Source organism: Clavelina lepadiformis, chromosome 1 (genome assembly GCF_947623445.1).
Source record: "Clavelina lepadiformis chromosome 1, kaClaLepa1.1, whole genome shotgun sequence".
Lineage (NCBI taxonomy): Eukaryota > Metazoa > Chordata > Ascidiacea > Aplousobranchia > Clavelinidae > Clavelina > Clavelina lepadiformis.
In genome coordinates, this window is record NC_135240.1 from 2414509 (window position 1) to 2432451 (window position 17943).

At 35.8% G+C, this 17943-nt stretch overlaps 2 protein-coding genes and 1 long non-coding RNA gene across 4 annotated transcripts; 1 reads left to right on the top strand and 2 right to left on the bottom strand.

The window, feature by feature from the left end:
• Positions 1-1472: 1472 nt before the first annotated feature.
• Positions 1473-3130, top strand: LOC143460806 (uncharacterized). Its single transcript, XR_013117966.1, has 4 exons — positions 1473-1484; positions 1561-1678; positions 2033-2114; positions 3079-3130. It is a non-coding gene; the product is annotated as an uncharacterized LOC143460806 (long non-coding RNA).
• Positions 3131-8779: 5649 nt separating this feature from the next.
• LOC143460890 (uncharacterized) lies at positions 8780-12121 on the bottom strand. The gene is made up of 12 exons (XM_076958601.1): positions 12058-12121; positions 11887-11915; positions 11510-11739; positions 11154-11320; positions 10860-11075; positions 10625-10746; positions 10380-10415; positions 10005-10088; positions 9875-9940; positions 9693-9781; positions 9265-9391; positions 8780-8885 (listed from the first exon to the last, which is right to left on the bottom strand). The coding sequence occupies exons 1-12, from the start codon at positions 12119-12121 to the stop codon at positions 8877-8879; spliced, it is 1239 nt and encodes a 412-aa protein (XP_076814716.1). The 3' UTR covers positions 8780-8876.
• A 2090-nt stretch (positions 12122-14211) lies between these two features.
• On the bottom strand, positions 14212-17862 carry LOC143463499 (protocadherin alpha-C2-like). Of its 2 annotated transcripts, none has more exons than XM_076961997.1 (4): positions 17618-17862; positions 17304-17361; positions 17027-17148; positions 14212-14488 (listed from the first exon to the last, which is right to left on the bottom strand). In XM_076961997.1, exons 2-4 carry the CDS (start codon positions 17326-17328, stop codon positions 14294-14296), a joined length of 342 nt encoding a protein of 113 aa, XP_076818112.1. In that variant the 5' UTR covers positions 17329-17361; positions 17618-17862; the 3' UTR covers positions 14212-14293. The 2 variants fall into 2 exon arrangements, with proteins under 2 accessions (XP_076818112.1, XP_076818103.1); XM_076961988.1 differs by lacking the exon at positions 14212-14488 and adding an exon at positions 14621-15187.
• Positions 17863-17943: the final 81 nt, after the last annotated feature.

A 17943-nucleotide genomic window follows, 5' to 3' on the forward strand; every position in this document is an offset into this window, starting at 1 on the left:
CGTGCTGATATCATCATCTTCATTTTAGTCCGATGCTAGCTTTACAAATCCATTTAAACCCTTTTCTCTATAGCTTCAATATTTCCCGCTATTTCTGTTTCCACACGATCACCATTTTCTAAAAGTTTTTCCTTGTTATAAAGCAATTCTTCATGTGTTTCAATCGAGTATTCAAAGTTTGGACCTTCAACGATGCATCAACTGGGCATGCCTCGATCTTGGCACAAGCCACAGAAAATGCATTTTGTCATGTCAATGTCATATCTGCAGAATATAATCAATTATTTGAACTTTATAACTTAATTTCTAAATAAAATCAATGGAATGACAAATCTTAAGACCACGTTTATATGAGTCATGCAATCTTAACGCAATTATGGTGGATACAGTCACATTTTACATTTTTTTACAGAATAAAATTAATCATGAAAAATAGTAGGTCCTGAAATCTGATTTAGTTAAAACAATGAACGTTGTAAAACTCAGAATCAGATTTTTTTTCTGAGACCAGAGTTGGATCAATTACATTATTTCAGTTCAATTACAATTACTCCCTTACATGTTTCAATTACATTACAATTACTCCGTGCTAAAAATATCAAATTATAATTACTGTTAAACATGTAATTGATTAATCATAAATTCAACTTCGGTAGAGAGGTGCTCTTTGAAAACCATATAGCGACGTAATTAGCAACAATCACAAACTGTTCATGTTTCATTCATGATACGTAGAATACCCTTTAATTAAAAAAAAATCGAACGTTTTCGAATATTTCAGCTATTCCTAATGATGAGTACTGAAAAATACAAACACAAAAAAAAGTTTTAAGCGACTGTTAACAACCAAAAGTTTGAGTATCTGGCAACGACTAACAACGAATAGGCTACAAGACAAGCAATGAAAGATTACAGTCAATGAAGTGGCACACTTCTATATGGCCATATATACCGGTAGTAATCGACTGGGATAATAATAAGAATAGTAATAATTGCATAATAAGTAATCATCTGGGACAGCGTGGTCCAACTGCAGCCTGTTACAGCACTGTTACGTTTCTCCCTTGCGGCCGACTGCGAGTATGAGCTGTGTGAACGAAGACTTGACCTGACTGCTTTTAAATAAAACGATGTGTCTGTAATTCTAAGAGTGAGAACAGCAAAACGTAACACTAAGTTAACAACCGTTTATATAACTCAGTTTTTTAGGTTTTAATTAGACGTTTGTTCACCAAGCACTCCTCTCTCTCTGTTCCAAACACATACTCAGCTATGTCATCGATGACTTTGGATGTTTCAGCATAGAAAACATGAAAAGCAAGTTAGGCAACAAGACATTTTGAATTGTGGCCTACTTGCTTTAAAGGTATTTTTAGAAAGGATGAATTCAAATTTGTGAAGATTAAGTATATAATCACTATTTAATTATTAGTATATATTATTATCACTAATTCAAACTATTTGACATCACAATGTGTAATCTTGTATATTCCTAAAATCAAATTGGATTTTAATAAATTGTAAAAAATAGCTTTTCTATCAATAAGTGGCATATTGCAGGACGCTCAAAGAATCCTTAATGAAAGTTCTTGCGAGAAACAGATCGATTTCGATACTGACAGCGAGTCCTGCAAAAAGTATCGCATGGACTTTGGCAATTTACTGCTTGATTCCACCGGTCAGAGGCTGTTTGGGTTTGAATTAGAACTGCAGTATTTGTAGCATGTTATGACCAGGTTGTTGTTCAAGGTCGTTGAATTATACCACATATTTATTTCCAGAAGAGCACTAAACCATACTTATGTACAAAGTTAAGGTAAAATAGATTTATATGAAAACGACCAACATTCTTAACCTGACTTTAAACAGATTAACTATTTTGTTCATTGTTGTATTTGTAACTGGCACATTGTTGGTCTTGAGTTTGTTAACCAAATATTAGTAAAAACTGTATACTTCTGTTATTTTGTTTCTGTTTTCACAACAAATGATTTTAATGTAAAAATGCAGATAGATTTGTTTCATTTTGCAGACTATGATGTATTGCTGAGCTTTTGCAATATATATGCCACAATCAAGGCCCATCTGAAGTTGACCAGCAAAAGACAGAATGGGTAAACCTTGCTCATCATATAATACATTAACTTGGCAGATTTAACCATCATTGCATACAGTTTAGTTGGTATTATAAATTGCAAGTATCTTATCCGTGTAGTGAAACTATTTCGAACTGGGCAGCGGCAGATAACAGATTTTGGGGAAGTTTGTATTCAGTTTTACTGTGGTCTAGGCCAAATTTTGAACTATTTACTTTTAGATTGATACTTCAACACGACCATGATGATCTCTATCGCCGGTTATTCGCATGACTTAAACCTGGCTCTGATTCCAAATCATTCAATCCCCTGTTAAGAAAGCTAGCCTTTGTGCAATTGTTTTGTGACATATTTTTTATTGGTTTTTACTTCATATTGCCCAAATTTCAAACTTTTTCCAGTTTAAATAAACAGACCTAGCGTCGTTAATGCATTGCAACTGAGTATCAAACACAAGCCATGCACAAAGTTTGCTCATTTGTTTCAGATGTTACTCTATGTTTCTACATTCAGATAAATGTCTACGAGCACACAGGTCCAGCAGTGCATAGTTTTATTTTTGTATAATTCCTATTCTACAACCAAAAAACCATACATACATAAAAATTACTTAACTCAAACACAACTAGAAAATTTAAAATCACTTTTAAAATTCTAGGTGTTTTAATTTTGCACTCGTGGTTCCAAAATACTTTTTTCAAGGAATTACAGTCAGTCCCGGTACTCAATACTTTTCGTGTGATTAGTTAAAATTTTAACAAGTATATGTTTAAAAAACAAATGTTAATTACTCCTTAATAGAAGTTGTAGCATCTGTTGATCTTTTTTAATCTAGAAGTGTCAAGCAAAATTGCGAACAAGTAACCTTTACCGCGGCAAATATTGCATTTGCTGCAGCACCTTTTACACGAAAAACTGTCTGTTCACCTCTTTGCATAAGAGATCACTTCACAAGATTTAATTGTCTATGTTGTTTTTTCAGATTGAATGCAGTCTTTGTTGTCGATGGGTTCATCAGAATTGTGTACCAGTAATACAGCATATGTAGCAGGAATAGTTTTGCAGCACCTGCAAAAAAGAATAAAAAGATTAATAGAATTTTTTGTGTTTGACGCAAAAGTGAATAAAATCAATTTTAAGCAATATATGAAGAAATAAAATCGAGATTAGGTGTTACGCTGGTCACAGTTATAGTAAAATATGTACAATTTAACACATTAAGCTTGAGTGATGATGAAAACAACTTGATTAAAGTCTTCAATCACATAATTTAAAAAGTTTTTGGAATTGGACTTTATTCAGACCCAGATTGGAAAGTTTGCTGTTCTTGGGTGAGAAATCCCCTCTGCAACATTATGAAAGAAAAGTCATTATATCCCCAATTAATTTTATTCCTCCCCCACGTTCACATTCAAATACTGAGTGAGTTTTTACTGGATGGACGATGATGGTCACTTCTCTCCTGTCAACTCATCTTATAACAAAAATCGTCCATGGATGCTTTTTAAGCCCCTCCCAAAACAGTCCATGGACACTTTATCAAATCCACTATTTCAGGCTATGTAACAGATGTATTAAGAAGCTTATTGTTAGATTGTTGCTGACTGTAAATAGCGCCAGTTGTGGCTAGTCGCTACCCATAATGCCTCAGCTTGCTTGCCAATGTGCTAACATGCCAGTACGCATGCATTCGAGATTATGCGCCATACACGTGTGCTCACTTTTGACTTTCGTATTAAAATATGCTGTTAAAGGCCTCAAAGCCTGAGTCACTCAAAGCAGAACATTACAGCCTATGCCATAACTTTCCATGGATACTTTCATCATATGCACTATTTAAGCTTATCATAAAATCGTCCATGGACACTTTCCTCATATCCGCTATTTAAGCTTATCCTGCAATCGTCCACGGACGCTTACGCAAAAATCGTCCATTCTCAACTGTCCATGGACGATCTCGAAACCCATAACTGTCCATGGACAGTTTCATCATATCCGCTATTTCAGCTTATCCTAAAATCGTCCATGGACGCTTACGCAAAAATCGTCCGTTTTTAACCGTCCATGGACGATCTCGCAACCATTGCTTTAAACTTATCCTAAAAACCACCCATGGACGCTTTGTTGCAAAAGAACTCATTTAAGCCTATTTCAACAACCGTCCATGGACGATTAAGGGAAAACGTCAGATTTGCGTAAAAGCGTCCTTGGACGCTTACGCAAAAATCGTCCATGGACGATCTCGAAAACACTGCTTTAAACTTATCCTAAAAACAACCCATGGACGCTTTCTTACAAAACAACTGATTTAAGCCTATTTCAACAACCGTCCATGGACGATTACGGGAAAACGTCGGTTTTGCGAGTTCGATTGTGAATCTTCAGGTTACCATAGGTCCCATTTTACGTAATCGTGACAGACGATTTTATTTTTTTTAAAGTAATTAACTTTTTGCCTTGTGTTCTCCGAACTTAACCGCCTATCTTTAACGATGAGTTTCGTGACCTACTTTCTTTGAAATACGTAGAATTTGTCTAATTCGTCAGTTTGACTATCTCTTTAAAAGAATAACACTACCCATTCTTGAGTTCTTGATAATGATGATGCACACACATCTTTTCAAAAAAGGTAAAGACAGCAGAAAACACAAACAGCGTACAAAATATTAAGGGGCAGATTTAAAGTCCAAAGAGAATCAACTGGGATTCTGGGAAGACCAACAAGTATATAAGATACACTGAAAAAGCAGTTTAACTTAAGCAGAAACATGTTTCGATAGAGACCAACGCAACTTCACCAGGCAGGCATAAGTTGAACGTTTGAAACCTGTTCATAGAGAGAAAAAAATCTGTAAACCCAAGACACATTTTTAAGTTCACGAATTTGCAGTCATGTAACAATTCTTTGAAATAACGGCCCCTTGATAAAACGCTTTATAATGTACGTAGATACAAAAAGCAATATTTTTTCCAGGTATGCATTCTTCCATACAAATTTAATAGCACTTACAATCATGACAACATATGGTGTTTTATACGAGGTTTGTTTGCACAAATATGCCAAAAATGCAATACTGTTGCATGATATATTGTTTCTGTATTATGATACAATGGTGGTGTGAAGTTCAGTTTGAATGGCTTGATCATATTTTCGACAAGTTAGTGCTCAAGACGTCGCACATAACATTATTATCGTATTTAGCTGTCAAGTCGCGCAATTCATACAAAAGACCGACTTGGAAACGCGATTCTTGCAACATGATATTGACATGGACTTTTTCCGAGTGACGAAATTGTTTCCAGAAGAGGTCATACACATTCCGCTCCACTTGCTCAGGAAAGCAGCTCACAGTTTTGATGAACATTTTTAGAGACCTCTCCAAAAGTTGGTTAATTTATCATAATTATAATCATCATACCTGAAAGGATGCTATTAGTTATTTAAGTAAAAAAGCATAGGACACATATGCACTTGTTGTCAAATGAATAATAATAACCATCTATTCCCGGCGGTAATGTGTCGTACTTATCGGCTACAAATTATCGAATTTGTATAAAAATTTGATACGAACCACATGAAAACAGGGTTGATAGCTGACTATTTCGTATTGTATTTAGAACATTAACAGTTTACAAAGCAAAACTAGCAGACCCCCAGCGCACATGCACTCTTGTGATAACTGTGTCTTTCAAAATGGTGGAGTGGAATGTTGCTCATTCATTGACCGGATTCACAAAGATTGGCGCGTTATCGTTGACGTCACTGATAAGAATGTCAATCACACATCTTCCTTTTAGCGATTTCGGCTTCCCGGCGTCGCTTGCTTCTACTACAACCTGACGAGAAATAAACATATAACTTCAGCTCAATAATAAAGCTAAGTGCTTTGCAATGATAGAATCACAAGGTTTTGAGGTGCTCATAGTACTGTAATAAAATGGCGACAGTGCAACCGACCTTCCACTCGGACAAGTGTTCCCTGTCTAATGGTCGAACCTTCGTGATGATGCCAGTTTTGGGACCAATAGCGAATGTTCCATCTCCATTCAGTAAGGAATAGGTAATAACGCATTTCGTCGATGTAACGATTTTGTCTTCCTGCATCATTGCAGTAACAACAAAAAATTTAGGAAAATCACTATAAAATCTAATCTAAATAAAAGTAAAAATGTAAGGACATGATGTCATACCTTTTTTTGTAATGCTGAAGGCACGATTGTGTCGTCGTCAGTTGCTTGCACTGTCATGATTGTGCTTCCAACAGTGGTGTTTTCCGATATAGTTATATTCTCTGTTGGCTGATCGAATTTGGGGGAATTGTTGTTTTCATCAAGTATCACAACGTTTATGGTGCTGTTCGAACACCTGCATACGATATTATCAATTTATCAGGTGCAACCCAAACAACATTGCTAAAATTAGCAGCTCCAACATAAAACTAATATAACTGACAGAGTTAAAAAAATACCACAAATAACATAATTTAGGCCCCTTGTCTCACGCTGTGATGACTATATCGTATCTGTCATGTTTCGTGATGTCAAGACTTTGGTTTAGAATCAAAACACTGTTTGCGTTGAGTGCAAAGGTATTTGCAACGTTCTGGGTTAATCCATCTTGCTGGTCCGTTTCAGGCAGAGAGGTTCGAATACTGAGTACGGTTTCGCCGTTCAATTCAAAGTCTTTATCTTTGACACTTACCTAAACATAGCGATAGCTTTTGTTTGCCAGTTCCGAAATATAGACTATAAAATGAAATGATTTGCTATAAATCAGTTGCTTATTTGGCCTCGCAACCTCGTTCACATATAGTAATCATATTGGAGTGAAAAGTATTCTTTCGTTTAAAACTTGGCAAAGTATTACCTGTATTGTCATTAAAAGATGACGAAATAAAGTTCACGTTTATGATTGGTTTATTATCGTTGACGTCAACCACGTTTATGACCAGTTGGGTGCTCCCAGTCCTTTGCTCCTTACCAAGATCACGAGCTTCGATGAAGGCAACCAATCTGCGAGGCGGGGAAGTGATCCATTTATGACTTGCAAGCCAGGCTTGAAATTCAGAAGCCTGGGTCGAGATTACAGAGCTCATGGCTCGTATAAAATTAAGCCTGGGTCGAGATTACAGCAGTCATGGCTCGTATAAATCGAAGCCTGGGTCGAAGTTACAGTGGTCATGGGTTCTGTAGATTGAAGCCTGGGTCTAGTTTGGAAGGGTCATGGCTCGTATATAATGAAGCCTGGGTCGAGATTATAGAGGTCATGGGTTCTGTAGATTGAAGCCTGGGTCGAGTTTGGAAGGGTCTTGGTTCGTATAAAATGAAGCCTGGGTCGAGATTATAGAAGTCATGGGTTCTGTAGATTGAAGCCTGGGTCGAGTTTGGAAGGGTCTTGGCTCGTATAAAATGAAGCCTGGGTCGACATTACAGAAGTCATGGCTGGTATAAATTGAAGCCTGAGTCTAGATTGGAGGGTCATGGCTCGTATGAATCGAAGCCTGGCTGCCTGGGTCGAGATTACAGAGTTCATGGGTTCTGTAGATTGAAGCCTGGTTCGAGATTGGAAGGGTCATGGCTCATATAAAATGAAGCCTGGGTCGACATTACAGAAGTCATGGGTTAGGCTATGTAGCCTATGACTGGAAAGTTCACAGCTTTTTTTACTAAAGGTTTGATCGACAATAAAGAGGTCATGCCTAAAAGGCTGGTTTGAAATGAAATAGATCATGTTTTTTAATTAAATCCTGTATCACTAAGTTTGCGTTGTGCAGTAAATTATCATACATTACCTATATTACGGAAATTAAGCCCCACAAATTGCACACGAAGTTAAATTGAGTGCCACAGGAATGTTGAGTTATGCAAAACCACAAATACACTATGCAAGTACATGATAAAATTATTGTTGAACTACTTATTTGTGGTGTTTCTGATCAAATGCCTGCTACCAATTACTTTTTTTCTCCTCACATGTTGATTACCCTATTGTCTTTTGTTGTACTTTACAGGTATATAGTGATTTGCTTAGTAAGCTATTGAAGAACATAAAAATGGAGTAGTTTGACCATACATTATTACTGCATGTTAGGATTTTTGATGCAGACCATTTCACGTTGCTCCTAGGATTGTGAAATCATTCTCCTGACTGCATGAGTTAAAGAAAACACATTTACAGATGAATGTATTTGCAGTGAGGAAATTGTTTAAAAGTACTTTCTTCAACACCTTCCTTTCCGCTGATATGCTTCAATTCAATAAATCATTTACAGTGAACGCTTGCCTGACTTATATTTGTACCACAAACAGGTTAAGAACTGGAAAGAATTTTATTACAGTACATGAATTAAATTGTGCAATGTTTGCATAAGAACTGTTCGTTTTCTGCCGGTTCAGCGGAGCAGGATTCTTGTATCCAGCGGCAGCATTGATCACATGCATACTGAAAGAGAAATAGTCAAAGCAGTTCGATATTGCTGTAATAGAAGCCTTAATGGTATGACATTACATTGAACAACTTCAGGCGAAAACTATTTACCCATGCAGTGCTCCGTGATGTTGTTTTCGAACAATGAACACAAAATTCGTCAAGGCTCTCTTCATCTAAAAACAAAACATGAAGTGAAATAATATTATTTTTCATTGAATTAATGGGACCCCAAATAAATTAAGCATGGACTTACCACAATGTCTAAGCAGCATATTTCCAATTGCAATGCGTATTGCATTACAATCTGTGGAAGCCTCTCTAAATTCTTGAAATTCATTTTTCATGTATTGCTAGGCAGCCTACATAAACATAACGTAGAAGTAGCTTTCAGTGGATAGGCAATTTCAAGTTTATAATATTTTGTCACATATAATCCACAAAAATGTATAATCTCCCACATATGTCCAGAGTCTAAGTATGCTCTGAATTGTAAGGTGCACATTAGCACTCAACTAGTAAAAGCCATGCTCTTCTTTTACAATTATTAACTACCAAGTGACTGCACTGTTAGAACTCTGTGCTAGCAACAGTGCAGTCACATGTCCGATACCTACTATAATGAAAATTCCTTTGTTAACTCGCCTTGTTTTATGTTAATTATTTGTCACTGCAATAACTTATAGTCAAATGTAACAAGATATGAGTTAGGGGGTTTATCTTGTATGATTGAACACTTACCATGATAGAGAGGGGCCCACAACTGTGGGTATCTTGTTGTATATTGTGGCTGTGTATTACCACTTTTGCATCTTCATAAGATGCATTCAGTTTATGCACTTTCAAGTTGTAAAACTTTGGGAAGGATCTATTTAGATTTGAAATATATCAGTACAGTATAAATACTTGTAAAGTACAGAACCCGAAATGTAAGCTCATGTGAGCCCGAGTGATAGGCGTGATAATATTACAAACATTGAAATTTATTTGTGAAAGCACAAATGTCCTTACTGACTCACTGTCGGCTACATTAAAATCCTATATGTCCATGGTATACCACCTGCATAATTCTTAATAATAATAAAACTTCTTTATCAATCACTGACGAATTTCATGCACCGTTCCATGACAGATTACAAGCCAATGTTTTAATCAGAGCTTCAGCTTACGTTAAATTCGTTGTAATGGTTGGAGCGATGGTATTTTCCCTCCCAAGTGGATCATATATGAAAACCTCAGCGTTAGCAACATCAATTGCCTGCAAATAATGTAATGGTAACTGCATGGTGATAGTCGTCAGGCAGATAGCTAGTGTTACGAATAATCTTAAAACATTGAATTTGAATCTCACCAAAAACACCCAGTGTGCTCCAGTATTTATGATAGTTATAACTGGTTTCATGAAACGTGCAATTACCTAAAAACAAACTTCATAAACAACATGTCAAAGTAAAAAGGAGCAAATCATGGCTTTAACATACCCAGTCACTATTTCTGCGGGTAAATCTTCCTTTGTGAAACCATAAAGAACCATATTGTGATGAAACAGTATTCCAATCCTCATTCTTTGAAAGAAGTTTTCAAACCACATGTGAATTCAAACGTGAAATACATACAATTTCAAAGTAAACCAATAACAACTGTATGGCGGTAGAATACCTTATACAGTATATGTTTTACAGTACAGCACATTAACTACACTAATTCAAAAAAAACATGTCAGTTGTGCTGCTAAAATCAAGTTCAAAGTATATTGTTTTTGCTCAATTTTACTTTATTTGTAAGCTGTGAACAGGAATATTTCCTAATGTGAAGTATAAACAGTTATATATATAAATGAAAATACCAAAGCATACCTCAATACATAGGGCTTCTAGTGCCGCATCAATGACCTAAAGATAAAGAGATATACCTACACTTAGCCTGTTTACATACAACTTATTCCATAAAGAAAAATTATTAGATCAGCAGAAAATTTCAGCTTGCATATATCATGGGTAGGGTTGGGTTTCTCAAAAATGCCTAAGTACTGTTCAGGTTAACATTGTAGTATAGCCCTATGCGTATAATGACTATAAGAACAAGGGCTGCTCATGCTCACAACATCATCGAGCCAATTGCTTCCTTGAAGAAGACATAAACTTTTTTTCTTTAAAACAACATTTCCAAAAACTGATTCCACTCTGTCACCATCATGATGAGAACCCCAAAGCTCTTCAATATCTAGGAAAGATTATAAAAGCATTGAACATTCAGTTTCTACATCACTGAAAACAAACAAGCAAAATATATTGAAATTTAAGCATTACTTAGTCTCATTTGTATGTAAAATTTACCCAGAAATTTCCTCGGAATTAATTTTCTAGGTGATGGTTCTTTTTCAAATGATGAACTACTTGCCAAGAGCTCATCAGCAATTTCTGTACTTTCATTTTTCTCAACCGATTTATTAATCGATAAAGAACTATCAAACACTTCAACTTTTTGTTGAATCTTTTCTGCAGTATGCCGTGCTGAATCTGACGGAATACTTCGAGAAAGTAACCTGCGATCTAACAAGCTTTGTTTTCAAATGTAGTCGCAGGATTAGTTTAAGTTTATCATGCCATAGCAATGAATACATACAGTACCTTTCACAATTGGAATGGCAAAGCCTTCGGAGTTAATTTTCACATCTCCCCTAGCATGGCGTTTAAGTCTCTTAGTAAAGCGATTATTTGAACTTTCATTTTTTAAATGTAAAGACAATCGAGACATAAAGAGAAAATTGACGGGGTCCATTTCACAGAACGAATATCTATCGCATAAGAAATGAATAAAGATACTTCAAACCTATCCTTTTATAACAGCCAGGCCCGATGGTCGCTACAGATGGAGGTAACATTAGAAGAGAAATTTAATGTTACTTCTGTTAAAGTTATTGTAAAACTTTTTTAACTCACTACAGTAGAATTAATGGTATGCCTGCACCTGAACATTTTTGTACCTGTCTTTACTCATATCAAAATTGGTTTGCTCAGCAATACTGGTATTGATTTCTTTCAGATTCGAGCAATTCTTCAAGTTTCGGAAACTTTCTTCAGGTGATTTCTTCTTTGCTCTTGCATGGAAACGGTCTGATAGGCTGTAAAACTTCAAGCCGTTATTATTTGACAATTCCACACTGGCAAGTGGCAAGGTGCCTTCTTTTTGTAACTTCAGGTTTTCTGAAGTTTTCTGAACAACATGAATTTAATTCATGTTGTAACATACTACATCTGAAGATGCTGATAATTTCAGTATGCATGCATTCTGCATAATTTACTGGCTTCGTAGTGCTTCACAACTAATGCTTTAACCAAAACTTAAAATGTGTTTATTTACTTTTTGGGCCTGACTTTGCAAAGCAGTCGCTAAATATTTATCAGATGACCTTAAGCAGAAAATAGCTGCCCACCCTTGACCCAGCTATTACTATAATCTATCTGTTCGGCAGTTACAAACTGAAAAATTATGTTTATAATACAACATAATTAGCCCAAAACATATATATACCTGTTGATGTAGATGGCAGTTGTATGTCGCTGGACGATTTTATTGATCCACATTCCCCTGGCATAAAAATAGCTCTTTACAGCATGACCACATAAAAACTATCAGTACTGACCAGGCAGCTATATATACTGCACAAGGTATAAGTGCAGTAAAATAGAAAAATATCAGCATTGGTTATATTGACATATTACATACAATCATTTCCAGAGTCAGAATTACAGTACATCCATGAAATTTAAAAATGACTAAATGCAAAAAGCTACCAGGTCATAATTAGTATTCATAAATCTTCATAAACAAAAATATGTTTATACATAGACTCGATACTAAGTGAGTGCAAAGCAATTAACTTACCATTTTTTGTAACGAGGTGGTGTTTTAGAGGCCTACTCCGACCAAACACATGAAGACAAAAAGGGCAATGAAAATGACTTCGTCGCGCCTCAGTTTCACTTTTTCTGTTCAGGCATTCTTGCTTGCGGCAAGGAAGAGAAAAACCTTAAAAACTACAAACATAACATTTTATAATCTAACACTGCCTAACAATACATTATCAAGATAATTTGAAAATTAGTAATACTTGCACACTTACCCTTTCTACCTTTTACTTCAAATTCCACGGCGTGGTTGAAATGCTTTTTTATAAAATGATCTGAAATATTCTCATTAGAAGAATTACAATTTTCAGATATTTCTGGATTGCATAAAATACAACTTTTTCCTGAAAAGCTTTCTATTTTTTCAAAAATTTCATCTTTTCGGCCCCAAAACACCGAAGAGAAATTCTCTTTTGACTCCATCTATTTAAAATCGGATTGTTTAATAGTTTTGTATTTTATTATAAATATTTGTTTATATTAAAATTTTGATCAGTATATAAAAAACATTCATCATTCGTACAAGAAAGGCTGATTCCGTAAATCAGTCATTTTTTCAGTATGGCCTATAACTACTAATAAAGTAGCTAACCTATCACCCAAATAATACCCGGCTACCAGGTTACGGTAGTCAATGAAAACATTATGTCAGTATGCGACTTTGGGACCACATACCAGTATGTACCGGTATCCTACTATAAGCTACAACCTATAATATTCGTTTCAGATTGCCTAATAAAAAATTTCGCCTCATACAGGGCTAGCCTAACTTTCAATGCAATCAAAACCCATGGCTTAAAATATTTCAATAGTGAAATTTCAATATTCAATGCCTACACACTGACACAGTAATTTCTTTAACAATAATAATACAGCGTCAGCAGTCTGCCAGTCCTAAAAAAAAACAGCAAAAGAGCTCGACTAACCCTCCTGCTTTCTGGTTCAACATATTTAACTTCAGACTCCAGGTCTCAATTCTATTCGAATTCACCATTTTCTTATATCGACCCAGGCTTCAATTTAAACGAGCCATGCCCCTTCCAAACTCGACCCAGGCTTCAATCTACAGAACCCATGACCTCTGTAACCTCGACCCAGGCTTCATTATATACGAGCCATGACCTTTCCAATCTCTACCCAGGCTTCAATTTATACGAGCCATGACCCTTCCAAACTCGACCCAGGCTTCAATCTACAGAACCCATGACCTCTATAATCTCGACCCAGGCTTCATTATATACGAGCCATGACCCTTTCTAATCTCGACCCAGGCTTCAATCTACAGAACCCATGACCTCTATAATCTCGACCCAGGCTTCATTTGTGACGCCTGTCTTTTCATTGTGGGTTGAAATAGCGGCCTGTAGAAGATGTGACCTGTAAGTTGTGGGTTGTATTGGCAGTGGGTTGGCTCCTATGGAACGTGACCTTAGAATAGTGGCGTCTTTTCAAATTTTCATGACCTGGGTTCGAAGTCACTTAAGTAAGTCACTCACTTAAGTCACTTAAGTAAGTCACTCACTAAGTCACTTAAGTTACGAAGTAAATAATCACTTCCCCTATTGCAATCTGCAACGACAACGTTGTCAAATTTTGAAAACATGTATAACAAACTGACTGACACCATCTCATGAAGCGTATCACTTAAGCGGACATGTTATTTTTAAATTTCAAACTATTACCGGCCTTGAGTGTGGAAGCTATCCTCCCACAAATACTCCAAACTATCAAATTCGAAAGCTATTCTTACCATTGGTGTTTACACTCTTCACTATGAAGATTGACAACAAATATTAAGTTTCGCCAATATTATCAGAAAACATTATGACTATCAAAAATGCTAACCTTGTCAAAGATTCTCAGTCCAAACGCGAGGCAAGGGAAACTTCTCCAGTCAATTCGTTAACGTTTAACAAATCAAAAGTCGTTTTCTTATTCAGACTGGACAGGTAATAACGTACTGTTCCGGCAAGCCCAGCATCAATGTCATGCGCTTGGACCCGAATGATTTGTTCACCTGGTTTAGTGTCTTCTGGTGTCATAACCGAATATTCCTGTTGAAAGTATATCAAAGGTTGTTGGCTTGCAAAATTAAGTAATATAGCCTGTATCACACAAGATAGCTATGATAGGTGGAACTTTATTGAAAAGACATACAGCCTGCTCGAAAACTGGGTTATTGTCATTTTCATCAACAATCCTTATTTGTAGATACATCAAAGAAATAGTACATTGTTGAACACATTTTCATGGATACATAGTGAAACACATTATCACTGAAACAGCGACTTATATTTTCTATTGCAAGGAGTTTTTCCCACACATAAAACATGGCGCTCCAATGCTTGATAAGCAAGCTTGGCTTGCACTGGATAAGCTAAATTTAACAGATAATATGTTGCTAGCAAATACACCATGCCTTGGAATGCATTTGCCTTTCTTATCTCAACAAAAGGTTTCCTGTCAATGCAAATGCTACATTGCATTTCCAGGTCGTCTTTATTTCCCAAACAAAGTAAAAACGGTTGGTCATGAGATTTTTTTAAACTTTCCAAAAGTCCGAAAGGGGTAAATAAAAAAATGTAACTTTCCTCAACATCCAACTTGGCTACAACATTTTTCATGTACTCGAAACTGTGTGGGTCTCCACCTCCTACAGTGCATTTAGAAGAGAAAGCTTCCCAATTCTTTTTTGAATCCGCCCACAGAGTATCTGTTGTTCTTTTAGTTGCTGCTGCATATTCCTCAATGCACTGCAAGTAAAAAGAAGCACAGCTTTACTTTTCAAAGCAAACTACACAAAAAACCTTAGTAATCGTTACTACAAATGAATTTACCATATCCAGACAATAAATGTGTATTGTCTCAGTGTATGTAATAGCATGGTACGTCAAACGTAAAACTTTCAGTGACACAAAAATAATAAATTGAATTACCTTTTCTGGATGTTGCCCATACTCAGGGTATTTTTTAAGCACTTCTTCTACACTGTTATTACAACAAAGATGCTTTATTTCTGACATCCTATCATTTCTCTCATCCTCCCACTTTTTCTGTTGAGTTGCATCTACCTGCGGCACATTCTTGGACAACTTTCTTTTTTTTGGCGATTTGGGTTTGGTATTATGAATTCCCAAAACTAACGTTGCTTTTGAAAATTGGTTGTGAATTTGTTTGCGCACGGCAGCCGTTATTTCTGCCCAGGGCTGATCTCCATTGCAAGTTAGGACCGGGTATTCTGTGATCAAGTTTCTTGCCATTTATACCTTGGTCACTCTTGGTTGGTTTTTTTGTAGTCTGATTGTAGTGTTTTCTTCTATTTTTTTAACTATATATACAAACTGAGAATGTTTCAAGTCCTCTTTTTTCACAGTTTTTAGAAAATATTTTTCGATATCTGTAAAGGGGAAGTGAGTCCCTAAGCCGACTGGATACGGTTGCATATTCCATATGTTCTGCTGTGGTTGTGCTTTCACCGATGTGAATGTTTTGGAACTGACGGTCTTTTCGTTTGTCTTGAGTTTAGTTTCCAGCAGTATTGCACTGCTTCTGGGTGGAAAAATGTCACTGGAAACATCTGACACTTCACTTTCAACGTAACTATGTGTGCTTTCACCCTCAGGAGCTGGAGATGATGTCAGAAAAGTGAAGCAACTGCTTTCAGCTGAAGAATTCAACAGCATGAGACAGCTTTGTCCAAAGATGGGCAATTTTACTTATTTAACACACAACAGTGTTGATTTTCTACACAACTAATATTTTGATATTTTAAATTTTAATCAACACGTAAGCTGATGTTATTATTTAATGGAATAAATTACCTTATTTTTTATTATATGACACTGCAACAATTTTTTAAACTGTATAACCTGATGGCATTGAAACAAATTTGGGGCTTTCATAGTCCATGTAAATTAACAATTTGTACAAAAAACTTGTGTTTCGGCTACAAACAAAATATAGTCAGTATTGGTAGGTCGATGGTAGACCATAGTAACAGTATTTAAATTTTCTATTTAGCACAACCGTAGTTTCACAGACCCAAAATAAAGAATGTTTACAGGGAATATGTTTAACTTTCACTAGCACCCCCGTGGAAAATATTGGATTCCCATTTTAGTGAAACTGTGCGACTATGAAGATTGAACGAAGCGCGTGAATATTGATCTTTTTGTGCGACATCTCAAAACTGGTAATGCAAACAAGCTACATACATTTTCCAACTGCGAACAACCACAGAGAAAACAATTAGCAATGGCAACATCTAGAAATCATGTTTAGGCAGGCATGAAATAAACCGACTGATTTTTATTGTGACTACAAAATTTGAGTCAGACTTCCGTCAGTCCAAGGATAAATATTATCACACCATACCGTTATCGATATGAGCAAGTTCTTAACGTAACCTTCGCAATGATAATTAAATTATTGATGATGATTGATAACAAAAAATACAAGAATAAACTGAACGTGGGTATGGATGTTATTTGTTCAGTGTTGAACCATAGTACAGCGATACAACTTACCTATGGATATAATGCCAAAGTAGAAAAATTTTTTCAGTATACAACACATGTTCATTGCAAACTTACTTTTTTCAATACATCTGACAAGAATTGTTTCAGTTCTTGTCTTTCTCTGAAGGTTAAGGAAGGAAACTCTTCTTTTATTGTTGCTCCATCAACTGGCAAATCTTCTACTGTTATTCCTGAATCTAATATACAATTCTTTTACTTTTGCTGTCTAACAAAGCAAAACACATGCATTGCCAAGCTGCATGTAATTTCACTCTAACAACAGCAGAGACTCACATGTATGAATGCATCAAACAAATAAACTACTTTAATTACGCACAGAAGTGAGGCTTACTTGAGCTCTTGCCAGACACAAGCATAAGCGTAGGTGCAGTTCTAAAACTGATGGAAAACTAGAAAACCAATGAGAGGATATAAAAGTTTTTTGGTTGGCTTTAATGGGAAAGCAGATCAAAAACGTTAAGAAATACTGTTTTAAATCAAAGTGAAAGTGGTAATAAACTCATCCTTGATTAAATAATATAAACCATAGAAAACTATAAAATAAGCAAAGACGAAAAATACAAAACCCACATTTAACGTCACCAGTGGGTAGTAGCTCAAAACAAATGCATTGTCAACTGGAAATATCAGAGTTGATCAACTTACGAGGTCGAATATTTTGAGTGATTAGTTTCCAATGTAGGCTAAAGAAGATCTCTCCAACCTTCAGTGTGTAAATATGTGTTTATTTTACTGAATTCGTAGATCTGTGAGCTATTTTATAAATGTATTTGCAATTTTCTGAAGACGTCAGTCAGTTGGCAGATGTGTGAACTGTGAACTAGCCTACTTCTGCAATGAACGCTTTCAATGAACGCTTTCAATATTGGTAATGAAGTTAGGATTAGCATTTTTCATCTCTATACATAGCCTACTAGCCTACACTGGAAAAAATGTGATTCTTCAAAGTCCAACATTTTCATCATTGACTA

What these genes read in the sequence shown, in the direction of transcription:
- LOC143463499 (XM_076961988.1), bottom strand. Translation starts at nt 17,328, where the DNA reads ATGCTTGTGTCTGGCAAGAGCTCAA. An exon ending in TGTGTCTGGCAAGAGCTCAA is followed by an intron (nt 17,149 to 17,303) that starts GTAAGCCTCACT and finishes ATTGTATATTAG; the next exon opens with ATTCAGGAATAACAGTAGAA. An exon ending in TGTCAGATGTATTGAAAAAA is followed by an intron (nt 15,188 to 17,026) that starts GTAAGTTTGCAA and finishes TTTTACTTGCAG; the next exon opens with TGCATTGAGGAATATGCAGC.
- LOC143460890 (XM_076958601.1), bottom strand. Translation starts at nt 12,121, where the DNA reads ATGCCAGGGGAATGTGGATCAATAAAATCGTCCAGCGACATACAACTG. An exon ending in TGCCATTCCAATTGTGAAAG is followed by an intron (nt 11,076 to 11,153) that starts GTACTGTATGTA and finishes AAAGCTTGTTAG; the next exon opens with ATCGCAGGTTACTTTCTCGA. An exon ending in CCCGCAGAAATAGTGACTGG is followed by an intron (nt 9,941 to 10,004) that starts GTATGTTAAAGC and finishes GTTTGTTTTTAG; the next exon opens with GTAATTGCACGTTTCATGAA.